This window comes from Branchiostoma lanceolatum, chromosome 13 (genome assembly GCF_035083965.1).
Source record: "Branchiostoma lanceolatum isolate klBraLanc5 chromosome 13, klBraLanc5.hap2, whole genome shotgun sequence".
In the NCBI taxonomy this organism is placed as follows: Eukaryota; Metazoa; Chordata; class Leptocardii; order Amphioxiformes; family Branchiostomatidae; genus Branchiostoma; species Branchiostoma lanceolatum.
In genome coordinates this window covers 12568227-12582385 of record NC_089734.1, presented here as the reverse complement: position 1 = coordinate 12582385, position 14159 = coordinate 12568227, and the positions used below count along the sequence as shown (strand labels likewise).

Below are 14159 nucleotides of genomic sequence, written 5' to 3'. Positions count from 1 at the left end.
TGTCCCGATTTTTGTGGGAAGAGCCGACAAAAAAACAGGCCATAGGATAAGAAGGTCACAATCTTCCCCACCAACCTCTGCTTGGAGAGTATTTGGGAGTACAACATTCTCTAGAGTCTAAGGCTTTAAAGTTGATTCCCAACTATGGAGTATTTGAAGGGTCATACGTTTGCTCGATTGTTTTGCTATTTGTCAATTCACATAAAGCTCAACTGGCAGAGGCCCCATAGTTGAGCTCCTGGTTCCAATTAGTTGGTAACTGGGGTTCAAATCCCGGTTCAAATTCTGGGAAGGGCGTCTCGGTTGGGGCTGCATCCGTCTTTCGGAAGGGACATAAAACGGGAGGTTCCGTTTTCCAGGAGGTTCAGCCAGCACGTGAAAGAGGAAGGGCTAGCAACCCTTCCCTGTAAATATATTTCCTGCTACTGAAACAGCAATGAAACTTGTAACGAAAAAAATTACATGTACAAGGAACGTTATTTTTGCCGTGTAAGCCATTAGTGGTAATCGCAATCGCACTAGTTTCCGAACATACTATACATGATAAAATGCAATGTGGTAGTATCTGTATCTATATAGCCGGTATAACCGCCCTTCGGCGTAACACACCAGCTTAAAAGTAAGAGGAAGTAATAAAACGTAATGTTGTCATACATAACCCCGACACACAGTGATCTAATATTGCTACGTTACTTTAAATTCTTCCCATATATCTTCATGCTGCATATACGGATGACGGGATGTATTCGTAATATTCTTTTTAATTCATTCAAACTTAAAGAACGTAATGTTAATTACATTGTTCCACACATAGCCTTAATTACTGTTAGAATTGATGACGGTGTCATATGTTTTCAATCCTGAGAATAAGAAATACAGGATATACTTTTCAAACGCCTGTATATGTGAACTGGGAGGAAGCAGATTAACATTTTAATTAAATAAAGTACGTTAGGACACTTATCTAAGATTTTACTACCCTATTTCCCTAATACTATAAAGCTACCATCAGCGTTTCATGATCTGTATAGCAAAGATAAGTCAAGGAAGACGTAACTATTTCCTTAGTGTATATATTGGAGATTTTTCCAAGTAGCATATAGCCTATCATCTTAAATGGGAATTAGTTAAAGTTTCACTTTGGTATCTTAAAGTTATGGATTCACTGACTACTGAGACAGGATGACATTTAGATTTATCCTATTATGTAGGTTTTTGACAGGAAATGTAATTAGACGAATCCCTAGTGGTGCCAGAGTCAGACTTGGAATTGCGGATACGGCAGTCGGTATCCGATACTGATTAGTGATGGATTACATTCCTAGAATCCCCGTTTATCAAGATGTTTACTTTGACGGGTAGGATCTATTTTGAAAAATGAAACCCCCAAAAATATCCTTTCGGATGTTAATAGTATCATTGCTCTTCTGTCTCTCTGTCTCTGTCTCTGTCTCTCTCTCCCTCTCTCTCATCTATCTATCTTTAGCCATTACGTATAGCTATAGATGATTATAAAAATGTCCATCGTTTATTACATAATCATACCATCCGCCTATAGATGGAAGAGCACTTTTATTTTTAAATGTCAACAACTGAGAAACAGAAATAATACATTACAAAAAGATAACGTCAAAACTATATCTTCTTAAGTACCACAATTAGTTCCGGTACTGTGGTGATTTCAAGACCATTATACATAATGGGAGGCAACGTCTTGAGAATTACAGCGTCAGCAAAACTAATCATCCGTTCCATGATAAATGTGTACTCCTTATGCTTCGGTCCGAATTACGACGGTGCCCGTCGGGGGTGTAGTCCCGGTCGGGTCCCAAAGCCACGAATTTGTCCAGGTGGACTGCCGGATACGAGGGGGGCTCTGGGTGCTAGTACGATTAGCTCACGGCGTCTACTTGTTACCAGGTCCCGCGTTCAATTTAATTCCGAGTTAAATTACTTCGGGATCCCGGCCGGGCCCAAAAATAGCCCAGGGTGCCCGACGGGGCCATGTAGGGGTCACGCCCTTAAGTGCGAAAAAAACACCCCGTGAACTACCTTGTGGGGCCCTTTTTTCCAATTGGGACCGATGCATTACAGGTTTCATGTACATGTCTTGGTAAGGATGCTGTGACATTGTTGGCGTGTCTTCTGTGACCTGAAACCATTCCTAGCGTGTCTTCACCCCATTGACCGGGAGTAACCCCGCAGAGTTTGGATCGTCTCAAGCTACTCAGCACCTTGTTGCCACAGCCGCATTTTTGGCAACTTGGTCAAGAAAATGGCAATAGAGCTCATAACAAGAAAACGCTTTTAGATACACAGAAGGCACTAAGGTCCTGTTATACTGTTACACTGTAGAATAATAGTACTTCTGTCTAAATGTTTATTGCCAAATGTTTTGATAAATGAATCTTGAAATCTGAAAAATACCTATGGTTGTCATATAAAGAAGCGAAATGGATATATTTAGAAAGAAATTGTTAAAATATGGATGGTACAAAAAAGTACAGACGTCGGCAATATAAGCAATGGATTTGAAGCATACACAAATATAAAACAAGGTGAGCATAGAGGACAACGTTAGACGCAAAAATAGATATGGAAATATCATAGATATGAGAATATTATTACAGAGAACGCAGATGTGGTTCCCACAAATTGCTTTCTAATGCTGGCAAAATATATCAGCTGCCTGCGGCGCCATCCCCAGCCGATACCTTTTGTCCTATAACAGGATTTCCGTCTTTCTATTTCCGCGAAAAACATGTCCCAAGTTCACAGTTAGAGCGTCTACAATGGCCCTATACGCGGAACGGTGACGCCTGTTGCCCCCAAGTGTTTTGGCCGGCTTGTTGTGGTATATTTAGCCCTGTTCCGCTAGTGGGTGTATGCAGTGGGCCCTAGCTCTTCAAATATCAGACTTTGATTATTAAGTGGAGTTGGATTACTGTTTTTCACTTGTTCACTTCCTTTTGTGTGCTGTGAACGGACTGGGTTGTTTTTGAACCTGAAAGGAACTTTGTTATGGTAACAGGTGTATTAGTTACACTATTTCCTGTTCATTGCCATTACCGTAGCCGTTACCAGGAACATTCAAACAATCATCGTTCCGCTAACGGTTTTAACGGCTGCTTGCACTTTCCTCTTCTCATTGGCCAGCATTAAAATCAATCAGTAATTGCATCTGTTTCAAAAGCAACCGAATAATTTACATGAACAGTACAGAGCCCCTGATAACAAACTTTCCTTAATCACCGTATCATTATGTATAATACATTAACTTACCCTAACGGAAGTCCTTGGTAACTATGCGACTCATTTCATTTCTCTTATTTTATCATCAAAGCATGACAAGGAGTTCCTTAAGATTACGAAACACTTTGAGAGAAGATTATATCTACTTGTTATTATCCTAATGACATGAATTAGCAATAAAGATTATCATTATCTACTCTATTATCTATATACCAATGGCAATGAGCACCGTTTAATGCCCAAAAGCACTGTAGACTTAACAGGCGTATGAGTACAATTTACTTTCGGGTACATCAATATTGGGTGTTATGATGAAGAAGATATGATATGACACCTTGCACAGTTGGCTCCGATATTCAATCATAAGCGTTTGATACCATAGGCGCCTTGTCTGGGTGCTATCAGATAATGCAGACCGAGCGTACAATTTTTTTAACAACAATACAAAGACACATGCAGTGTAACACATAGAACAAGTAATGTACAAATATGGTAATTGACAAATAAAAGGCTTTCAAAGCCAAAGAGCAAGGGACATTTATATACAAAACATTGATAGAGACATCCCAAATGTGGGCCTTGTTAAAGTAAGTCCAACCCTTTTTCCCACACAGCCTCTCTCTGTTCGAGCAAAATTATGCCCTAGGCAAAAAAATCTATCATTCAATATCTTTTTTTTAATTTCATACTCATAATTTGTGCCATGATAAGTCTAATCTTAAATCGATGCAACCAAAAATCCAGCCAATAATTGGTTTCACTTGTGAGTTACTAATGTGTTCATTTTGTCGTTGATGAACGTTAGACATCTGGGTATTAAGATAATCCAAAAAAAGTAACTCAAGAAACTGGATAAATTTGTTTTGAGAAATATGTAGATGTCATGTGTAGATTGATGGTAGTCTCTTGGAATTGTTGCTTTTGTTATACTTTGTAACTAGTACAATTGTTTTGAATTTCATTTATACACAGATGTACGTTTGGGAGTGCAAAGTGATGTCATCCCCTGTGATTGTACATATGTAAATACTTTTGCGTTTGCGAATGCATCTCATCAATATGTATAAGCAACACCTGTGCTGCATTGCTATGTGAACCAGTCCAAATTGCCTTGAAGAAGGTGACAGATGGTCACGTGACAGATGGAAACGTCGGTGGAATAAATCACTTGGTTGTGTAAAAAGAGTCTTTTTTATTCATTCTTTATACATATTGTTACCAAAGATACTGGTCAAAGCAACTAACGTACACTAATGAACAGACTAAACAAGAAATGCTACATGTATTCCTTAGACTACATTATTGTAACCAATATTTGATGATTTTCAGGCGAACTGTGACAGTCTCGATGAGGACAGCAAGAGAGCCGAACGAGCCTGTAATGACTACATAGCCGAATACAAGATCAACGGAGACGGTGGTAGGACGACTTTATCTTGTCTCTTCTTAACTATCAAAAACCCTTCTTAACGCTTTCCCCCTTCTTTGGTAAACATCTTATCGCATCACGTTGCTTGTAGCCTTCAGAATAGATAGACTTATACAGATGTCCGAAAGTAGGACAAGGACTTGTGTAAAAGGATCTAAGAGACAAGGAGATGTGTTGACATCTTGGACAGGGACGGTTGCAACTTGTTTTACAAAGTACAAGCTATGAGATTACCGTCTGTAAAACAATCCTAATCTTCTAGACAGCTGCCACTGAAAGCCTGACTTGAAAACAATGTTGGAGATATCCTATTCTTGTGTCCTTGGGACAGTCAAGGTTATAGATGACATAAAGTTATTATAAACAAAAGACATTCTAGTAACACCAAAAAATAGTTCCTCAAGCAATTTGATAGAATGTTGAAACAGTCAGTTGTTTATAGACGATCTAGTTAGTTCACAGACTCTACTGTCGTAAATATGTGTCGGGTATGACGTTTTGTTGTTGATGCTTCGTAGCTTGTCAAAACAAAAGCAATGTACAAAAAGAACAAAAAGCAATTGTAAAATAACTTGTTTAAACAAAGACAACTTATTGGCATGTTCTGTCACAACAAATGCATCCATGCTGGGTACCTTAATCGCGTACCTCCTTTCTCTACTTTTGTTCTACTAGGTTTGCACTGTAACGCGACCTTTGACGGTTTGACGTGTTGGCCTTACGCGAAAGCCGGCGTCGGTGTGGTGGCTGTGCCATGCCCAAAGTACATCCCGTCCTTCAACCATGACGGTAAGTTGGTATAGCACATCACTACATGTCAAGGTAAAGAAGTCATCCTCAACTGAGGTGAAGCATGGTGCTTTTTCAAGCATCTAGTGGTAGAAGCATCCGTGAATAGTTTCATCAGGTTGGTAAGTCACTGAATAAAAAGATTCTTTTTACACAACCAAGAGATTTATTCCACTGGCGTTTCGGAGCATCTGTCACCTTCTTCAGTCACGTTTGGGACCGCATCCTTAAGAAATAGATAATAATCGTTGCATTGATCGATAGCTGTGTATGTGTTACACTTCTGTACGTTTGGGACCGCATAGTGATACCGTCTCCTGTGATTGTGCATATGTAAATATTTTGCGTTTGGGAATGCATCTCATTATGTATAAGCAGCAACACCTGTGCTACATTGCTATGTGAACCAGTCAGAATTGCCTTGAAGAAGGTGACAGATGGTCACCGAAACGTCGGTGGAATGAATCTCTTGGTTGTGTAAAAAGAGTCTTTTTATTTACTGGTAGTAGCTTCAGCCAAGTACACCAGGTAACCCCTACTCTTTTCGATCATATTTTGTGATTCTTTCACGCGTAGAGGTTTGACGTCTGAAGCTAATGCATGAAACTCCTCCTTACACAAGGCCAACCGGCTTCACGTCCCCAACCGAAAATACTAATACAACCCACCTTACAGTGCCAACCTTCTCAAAATCCATGGAAAAAGTATTGTTCATTGAAAAAAAGATTCCATTTTTGCAGCATATGAATACATCAACAGGCCTTCAAACTGAGACGTCAAAAATGAATGATGTACTATACTATCCATATACGTAAAAAAAAGAATAATTTCGTTTAAAACGGCACTGTATACAGTGTCGTCGCAAGAGGTTGGCGCCATAGGTATTAAAACTGTCGCCCGCAGCACGTGGTATTCTCTAAAATATGTTTTGGTGCTGCATTCATCCATAATAGATGTGGCAATCAAGTATTTGAGACACTGGTATCAAGTACCTATTTACATTAATCTTTTGAGCGTGGATAATTTTAGTAACTATTAATCATACCTTATTAATTATACAATCATTAATCATTCTGTCACGTAATGTATTAGACATAGATCTCAGTAATACATCAAGCGAAAACGTTAAGTCATCCGCGAATCACAGACGAAATCTTGAGGGAGCATCTATGTCATTTGCTTTGCAACTTAAGTAAGGAAATCATCACTTTATCTGTGCTATTAAGACACGCTATGTGCTTTTTTAGATAGTTCTTTGCCTTGAGGTGCTCAATGTATCTAATGGCATTGGGAGAGGGTTTAAGAGGTTCGTCTGGAGGAACCCTTTTTACGCAGCAATGGATATCAATTTCGTATGAGATTACAATATTAGCGGGATGAGTGAAGGTACGAGAATGAGTTCAGATAGGCACAGATGACCTTAACCTTGATCAGGGCATGTCATTCAGCAATCGGCCCCGAGGGTCGATTAACCTTCGACCTTCTAGAGACGCTACTTACCTAAAACGCATACCTGCCATTTTTCCGCGATAGTACAAGGTACTGATAGGTTTAAACTTGCTTTTCTTAGTGCGGTGATGATGAGAGAAACAGTATAGTCTCCAAAAATCTTCATAGCAGCCTTCTTGAATGGCCCTTTTTTTACTTGTTATGCTCTGCTCTGTGAACATTGCAAATGTATTTTCTCTAGCCACTGATCATCAAGATAATTTTTACACACATCCCTTTTCCTCACTCTTGGCAAACTTTCATTTGGTTATGGGTGTTTTTTCTGACGCAATCGTTTTATATTGAGAAACAACGTTAGGAAAATACTTTGTTTTGATGATGAGAGAGAAGTCTAGTCTCCATATATATAGCAGTCTTCTTAATCCTGACTGGCCTTTTTTTACTTATCAGGTTCCGTTTTATAATGAGGGTGTACTGATTGCAAATGTACTTTCTCTAGCCTTATCATCAGGCTTCTCAAGTTCTTTCTTGCTTTTTCTATCAATTCTGATTGAACCCGGTTTTTAACAATCGAACAGCTTTCAAGACTGAGTGCAAACTTAAGACTTGGCGACCGTTCGAAACAGGGTACATTCGGAACTGATATACAATGAGATTTTTTTTAAGCCTCCCAAAAGCCTGCTATAGAGGCTAGGCTAGGCTAGGCAAAGTGCATTTCAGTACAACCTGGGTACACCCGCACTACACGTCTGTTTATCATCTGTCAGTAATGACATGTTCTTTTGCACATTCGACTCCGGTACTTGCTGACATTGTGTCAAGCTGACGGCTTCCCTTGTGGGGTTAGAACAAACATCTATCCCATCAACGGAAAGCCTTATGAGCCCAAGTTTGTCCAGCGTTCATCTGGTAAAAATACGTTGGTAATCCGATACCCCCATCTAGAAAGGGCCGGCGTCTTGCAAATTACATTTCAGTGTACATATCGCTAATGAAGCATGGCTGCATACAAGGTTGTGAGGGAGGTCTGTAGAATTAGCGGCGACAAGCAAAGATTAATGGCCGTGAAAAAATAGCCCGTGACGGGGGCTCTCCCTTGTCAACTCGTGTTTCTTCACGCGGTCAAGGAGATCTAGAAAACAGTGGATCGTCATTTTTGCACACATCCCTTTTCCTCACTCTTGGCAAACTTTCCTTTGCTTTCGGGTGGTTCTCTATGACGTAATCGTTTTATGATGATAAACAACTTTAGGAAAATACTTTGGGTTACGCTGTGAAGGTACTGAGGAAGACTCTGTATTGGAAACATGTAAGGTCACGGAAAGAGACGGGGGACGATATCAATTTCCTCACACTGTGCTTAAGTTATGGACTTGTTAAAGTCCATCATCTTCAAACACTGACTGCATTGGGACATTTGTGGTGTTGAAAGTCCATAAGACATTTCTCAAACTCCCTTTTTGCGTTTGAAACTTTGGCAGACTAGTAGATATCATTATACTCACTCCATATTAACTACAAACCCACACATAACACTGATGTACAATTGTCATCTCCTCTCTGGGATGGCCATCTCCAATCTTTAGATTTTTCCCCTGGTTGCTTCGCACTCTTTTCATATTGACAGCCTCTTTTTAAAATACCAGCAACTTCATACACTGACAAATTAAACTCTGACTGCTTTGTGACATTTGTGGTATTTAAATTCCGTAAGAAATTTCCCAAACTTCTTTTTTTGGCGTTGGAAACTTTGGCAGACTAGTGAATATCATTATACTTACTCCATATTAACTATAAACCCACACATTACACTGATGTACAATTGCCTCTCTCGGATTGCCATCTCAAATCTTTTTTTCCTTCGGTTGCTTTGCACTATTTTCATCATGACAGCTTCACCACCATTACTAAAATGGCCATCATTTCTACCTGATCTAATAAGACCCCGGAGTCTTGACGACTTGGACCAATGAAAGGCGGGGGAGGTGTAATTGACGCATCACTCACTTCCTTCCTTCCTGGAAAATGAAAGAATCAATTTCCAGCATTAAATCTCCTCGTGGCAAGGGGTGCACACTGATTATATCATTATATATATGATTTCCTGGAAAGGATAAGTCAGACAGAATACTCCGCATCTTCAAAAGAGGTCAAACCTTTTAGATCCTAATACATCTTAAGTGCCTCAAGACATAAGCTACTCCTGCCAATAAAATTCATCAACCCGAAGTTTACCGGAAAGAAGCAATTTCCCCCCTTGTGCTTTTCAAGAACTTTCGATCCCAATTACAACGCGTTTCCACGAACTCCACGCTGTGTAGGGCAATCCAAGTCAGCTAATCCATTTCAAATAAGCTCTAGACGGGTCGTTGCCCTCTCAACCGAAAAGCACGCATCTTTTAAAACGTTCCCGGTTCCCGGAATGCTATGAATTAAAGATTAACAGTGAGCAGGAAGAAACGTCATAGGAAAACACTCAAAAAGCACTTAGAGACACTTCTCGTAAAGTTTCTTGATTGCCAAGCCTTGTGATGGTCGAAGATCAAGGGCAAGGAATTCATTGAGGATTACAGGGATGATCTCGGTCAAAAGTACCTCTTGTCCTTGCTATTAGTGTATAGACTCGGATGCCCCAGTAAAAGGACTGCACTAGCTTATTAGCCAGACTATCCGCGTGCCTAGCATCGCTAAAATGTGTCTTTGCTTTGAATCTCTGATGTTCGCTTTTCGTGCACCTGCCATTCAGCGCCTATATCACGTTTTAGAATACCGTAAATGCATTTAAGTTCGCGTGGTTTTAATTTCGCAGTAGGGAGAAAATTGAGTTTTCGCGGTAATTTTAAGTTCGCGTTTGAGACAATAGTAGACAGGGAGTGGAGGGCAAAAAAAGGTTTGCGGTAGTTTTAAGTTCGCGGCGAAAACTGCGAACGTGAAACCACCTCGAACATTTCTGCATTTATAGTATTTTTGACTTCACAGAACTGTGTACACACATGAAACTTAATTCTTTGCCGTGGAAATTTTCTATTTCATACTTACACTTTATCTACTTTATTTAAACACAAAAATAACGGACACATCAAATTATACGATATAACATCTAGACTTGTTATCATTTCTGATGTGAACACATGATGCTTGTTGCTAGCAATCCTGTGTGTCATGTCATTTCGTCCAGTTGATGTATATTATTGTGTTTATTGATAAAGACCACAGGAAGAGTAGCTGCAATATTCTAGTGGATCTGAATAAACTAAAACTCAAAAATATCAATTGAACGAGAACACCCAACCTTTTTACTGAATACTTTTGCCTCGCTCTTTTCCAAAGAAACTCGTCCCATTATATAAGGATTCGAGCACTGCATCAATGCATCACATATCCATGCAATCGTAATATAACAGAATCAGATTTACGGAATTGTAACTACTGACACAAGGAATCAGTTATCATACAGGAGGATCATTCTGTAGCATGAAAATCGGCATAAAATCACCTTGACAGCAGAAAGTTTCGACCTATGCCAAAAGTCATGCCGCTAAACCTTTCCGTCAGTGAGAATCATTCTACCGGCAGCGCGATGTACAAAAGGTTTTCTGACAGGTCTCCAACGGTGAACTATCGGGCTACCGTAACCTTTTACGCCAAAGCAAAGATAATCTATAAGCTGTGGCCTTGGAGATCATGAACCGTGTTTCCGCATAAGTGCCTGGTTCGAATTCAACCATGGTAAGGACGGTTATTAGTGTTCGGACTTACAAATCTTTATCAAAGTCAGTGTGAGCCATTTATTCTCTCCACCATTATGGTTCATTGGAGCGAAATACTTAAGAGACAATTGATTGAGAGTCAGGAACGCATTGATGTTTAAGCAAATAATTTTCGATCTATGAAACTTCTACCGAAGGCGATAAGTGTTTCTAGCCATCGGTTTACATCCTCGGAGGTCATAGAGAAAGTGGCACGAATTCAAATGAAAACTACAGCTTAAGATACTCTTTTCTCGCAAACCGCGAGAGTTCTTGTGCATTTCATGATCAAGTACGCCCTTAACAAGGTCCATGCGTTATTGATGGAGAACGGTGGTCAATATTCCTAGCACTTCGAAAACTTTTTTTTCAAAGTTCGACGCACATCAAATTTTACGTGTCAATGCACCAAACTGTTTCTGTATAGCCGTTAGAACCGCCTTAGCATAGCAACTTCACAAGCACACGCCGCGGCAGCAGCGAATTTGGAGAATCATGCAGAGTTAGGCAGATTTCGAGTGGGCTTACACAAACTTAATGCTAGCGATAATAGATCACACATATACAGATACAGAAGCAACAATTACTTTGAGGGAGATACTAGATACACATCAGAGACTAGCACAGTATCTGGATGTCTATGTCAATTGCTTTGATTTGTACGGAAGCATTGTAATCAAGATCGCATCGAGAAATGCCTCAAACAGAGCAAGGAGAGTAGTAACCAATAAAACTGCAAGCGGAGAAGTGCATGCAATCACGATGCTTTAGGGCAACGAGTTTTCTCAGTAAGAGCCCACTTCTAAGCACTGAAAAACTTACAGGTCACCTCATAACAAGACCCGAAGGTCACTTCAAGGTTACGGGTTACGTGATTAGGAGTGATCTCGGGAGTTCACGCCTTATTGTTCTCTCGCGAGAGCAGATTCAAAATGGCCGCGGTGTTTGGAAAGGGGTTTATTGATAATATATGTAATTCTAAAAGAAAACAAAACTACCCTTCTGTTAACATCACAAAACCGTCATATTACAGAAAAAGTGGGATCATCCGTCTTCCACTGTCTCGGAAAAAGTGTCGAACCCAATAAGTTAGAATTTAGTGTCGTTAGTTAGACTAGATCGAATAGACACACGCTATATTGTTTATCATTGTCTGTCCGTCCTTCTCAACCGAAAAGCACGCATCTTTTAAAACGTTCCCACATCCCGTGAGGCTATGAATTAAAGATTAACAGTGAGCAGGAAGACAAGCCAACTAGAACACTCAAAAAGCACTTAGACAACTTCTTGTAAAGTTTCTTGATTGTCAAGCCTTGTGATGGTCGAAGATCAAGGGCAAGGAATTATTTGAGGAGTACAGAGATGATCTCGGTCAAAAGCACCTCTTGTCCTTGTTGTTAGCGTATAAACTCGGGTGCCCCAGTAGATAGACTAGATCGAATAGGCACACGCTATATTGTTTATCATTGTCTGTCCGTCCTTTCATGTTGCATGTACTTGCAATTAGAATACGGGCAAGAACTTGCAATAAACTTTTACAATAATTGAGATAAGCTAAAGTCACTGAGAGTAAGGACTACCTGACTCAAAAGGGGGAGCCGAGGTTGTGAAAGCTGCTTAAGAGCATTCCCTACCGCATACGGATTGTTTTGTGTGTTTTTTTTCGTTTCAAGGCATCCTCATTTGAGGTGAAGCATGATGCTTTTTCAAGCAGCTAGTGGTAGTGCAATGCAGCTTCGCTACGGCTCGCGTTTTTGGCCAACGCACCGGGTCAGCCCTACTCTTCTCGATAAGTGTACGTGTGCTGGGTTCTTTTACGTGCCCTCTCAACACTTGAGGCTAATGTCTGAAGCTCCCTCACGGGGCCGCCGGCTTTACGTCACCATCCCAATTGACGAGTGCAATCCCTTACAACATGTCCGAGCTGGAGTCGACCCCTAGGATCGAACTCAGGCCCTAGAACCCACGGACTTTGATCAATATGGCGAAGCAGCGGGGTTAAGTTACCGCTTGCGCCACGGATTGATTCTCGTTTTATTTTACAGGTTCTCCCTTCATATACTGTATGCCGAAATGTTCGCGGTAGTTTTAAAACCACAGCAAAAAGCCGTTCCATTGTATGACTGTAGCGCTACTATTGTTTCAAACGCGAACTCAATACCACCGCGAACACTCCATTTTCTCCCTACCGCGAAATCGAATCCCCGCAAACATTTCTGCATTTACAGTAGTTAATGTAATTCATCATCCATTCTTAGTATGAAACAAGTACACATGTTTTAACACCATTGCGTACACGGTATACATGGCATATGATTTACTTTCTCCCGTTTTCTTTCAGAAATGGCAATCAGAGTATGCGAGGAATCCGGCCTATGGAAGTTGAACATCCGGTCAAACAAGACGTTTGTCAACTACTCGGCATGCTTGAACGACGCCGACGACGATGTAAGGAAATATTGTTTATTGTTTATTCTATTTTCACAATAAAATACATAATACAATAAACAGTAGTTAAAAATAGGTGCAGGAGAATGGTAGAAGCCTATATAGCTTATACTAAGCCCACCTCCACCAAACTATTCAAAATCGATTGTAATAAAATGAAAATCTGTTCATAGCTTCTTAAGTCATGCTGCTAAATAATCCACATAAAAACATGTTAACATACATACATATGTAAAAACAATACCAATAACGTAATTTTCTTGTATTAGTAGTTTTAATAATTAGGATGTTAAGTTTTACCCTATAGTACTATTTTGTAAAATGTTTTAATAGTTGTACCGTGTACGATTGTCGTGCAATAAAGTTCTTCTATAATTTGTGATAATTTTTTCATACGTTTGTAGATGCTACAAATACATTCTTAGCGTTTATTTTTGGCGACGCCTCAGTGGCGAGCCAAAAGGCATAGTATTGTGTGCAGTTTGCAAATATTCTAGGAATTGCATTTGTCTACAGGAATCTTAATCCAGAAGCATGTTAGGAATGTTGGTCAGCAGCACAAAGGATAGAAAGTGGGTCATACAGCCCTCTGGGGGCATTTCTCCCAGAAAACCTAGACAGGCAGCTACATGTGTTAGCCAGATGTGTCAGGCTTATGTATACATGACCCATTTATTTCTGTTGCTCTCATAGGAGATCAACTTGGAAGACGCCGTTACCATGTACACCGTCGGCTACTCCCTGTCACTGGCATCCTTGACCATAGCTCTCATCATCCTCATCTACTTCAAGTGAGTTCGATTAATTGTCTTTATATTAATTAGACATCTCTTCATAAGATATGATGATGAGCATGAAAGGTCAACTGTTAGCATAAAAGTTCATCTGAGTTTGTAAATTACATAATGAGAAATAGACTGATCGAACGAATCACCAGTTCTTCGTCTGCTATCTGACACAAGCGCAGTGGACAAGTGCTTTTTACACCAGCACTCGTTCAAAGGTTGTCAGAAGTCGGTATCGTCTCCCCAAAGGTCAACTGT

At 40.1% G+C, this 14159-nt stretch overlaps 2 protein-coding genes across 6 annotated transcripts in view; one reads left to right on the top strand and one right to left on the bottom strand.

The window, feature by feature from the left end:
- The window catches only part of LOC136447006 (tripartite motif-containing protein 2-like), a 136033-nt gene that overhangs the window by 92354 nt on the left and 29520 nt on the right, over positions 1–14159 (bottom strand). The gene's annotated exons all lie outside the window — the stretch shown is intronic.
- The window catches only part of LOC136447009 (parathyroid hormone 2 receptor-like), a 115774-nt gene that overhangs the window by 86461 nt on the left and 15154 nt on the right, over positions 1–14159 (top strand). For all 5 annotated transcript variants that reach the window (XM_066445675.1, XM_066445672.1, XM_066445673.1 and 2 more), the window contains 4 exons: positions 4582–4672; positions 5357–5470; positions 13010–13116; positions 13810–13907. In XM_066445675.1, coding sequence (XP_066301772.1) covers positions 4582–4672; positions 5357–5470; positions 13010–13116; positions 13810–13907 — 410 coding nt within the window. The remainder of the gene's footprint in view (positions 1–4581; positions 4673–5356; positions 5471–13009; positions 13117–13809; positions 13908–14159) is intronic.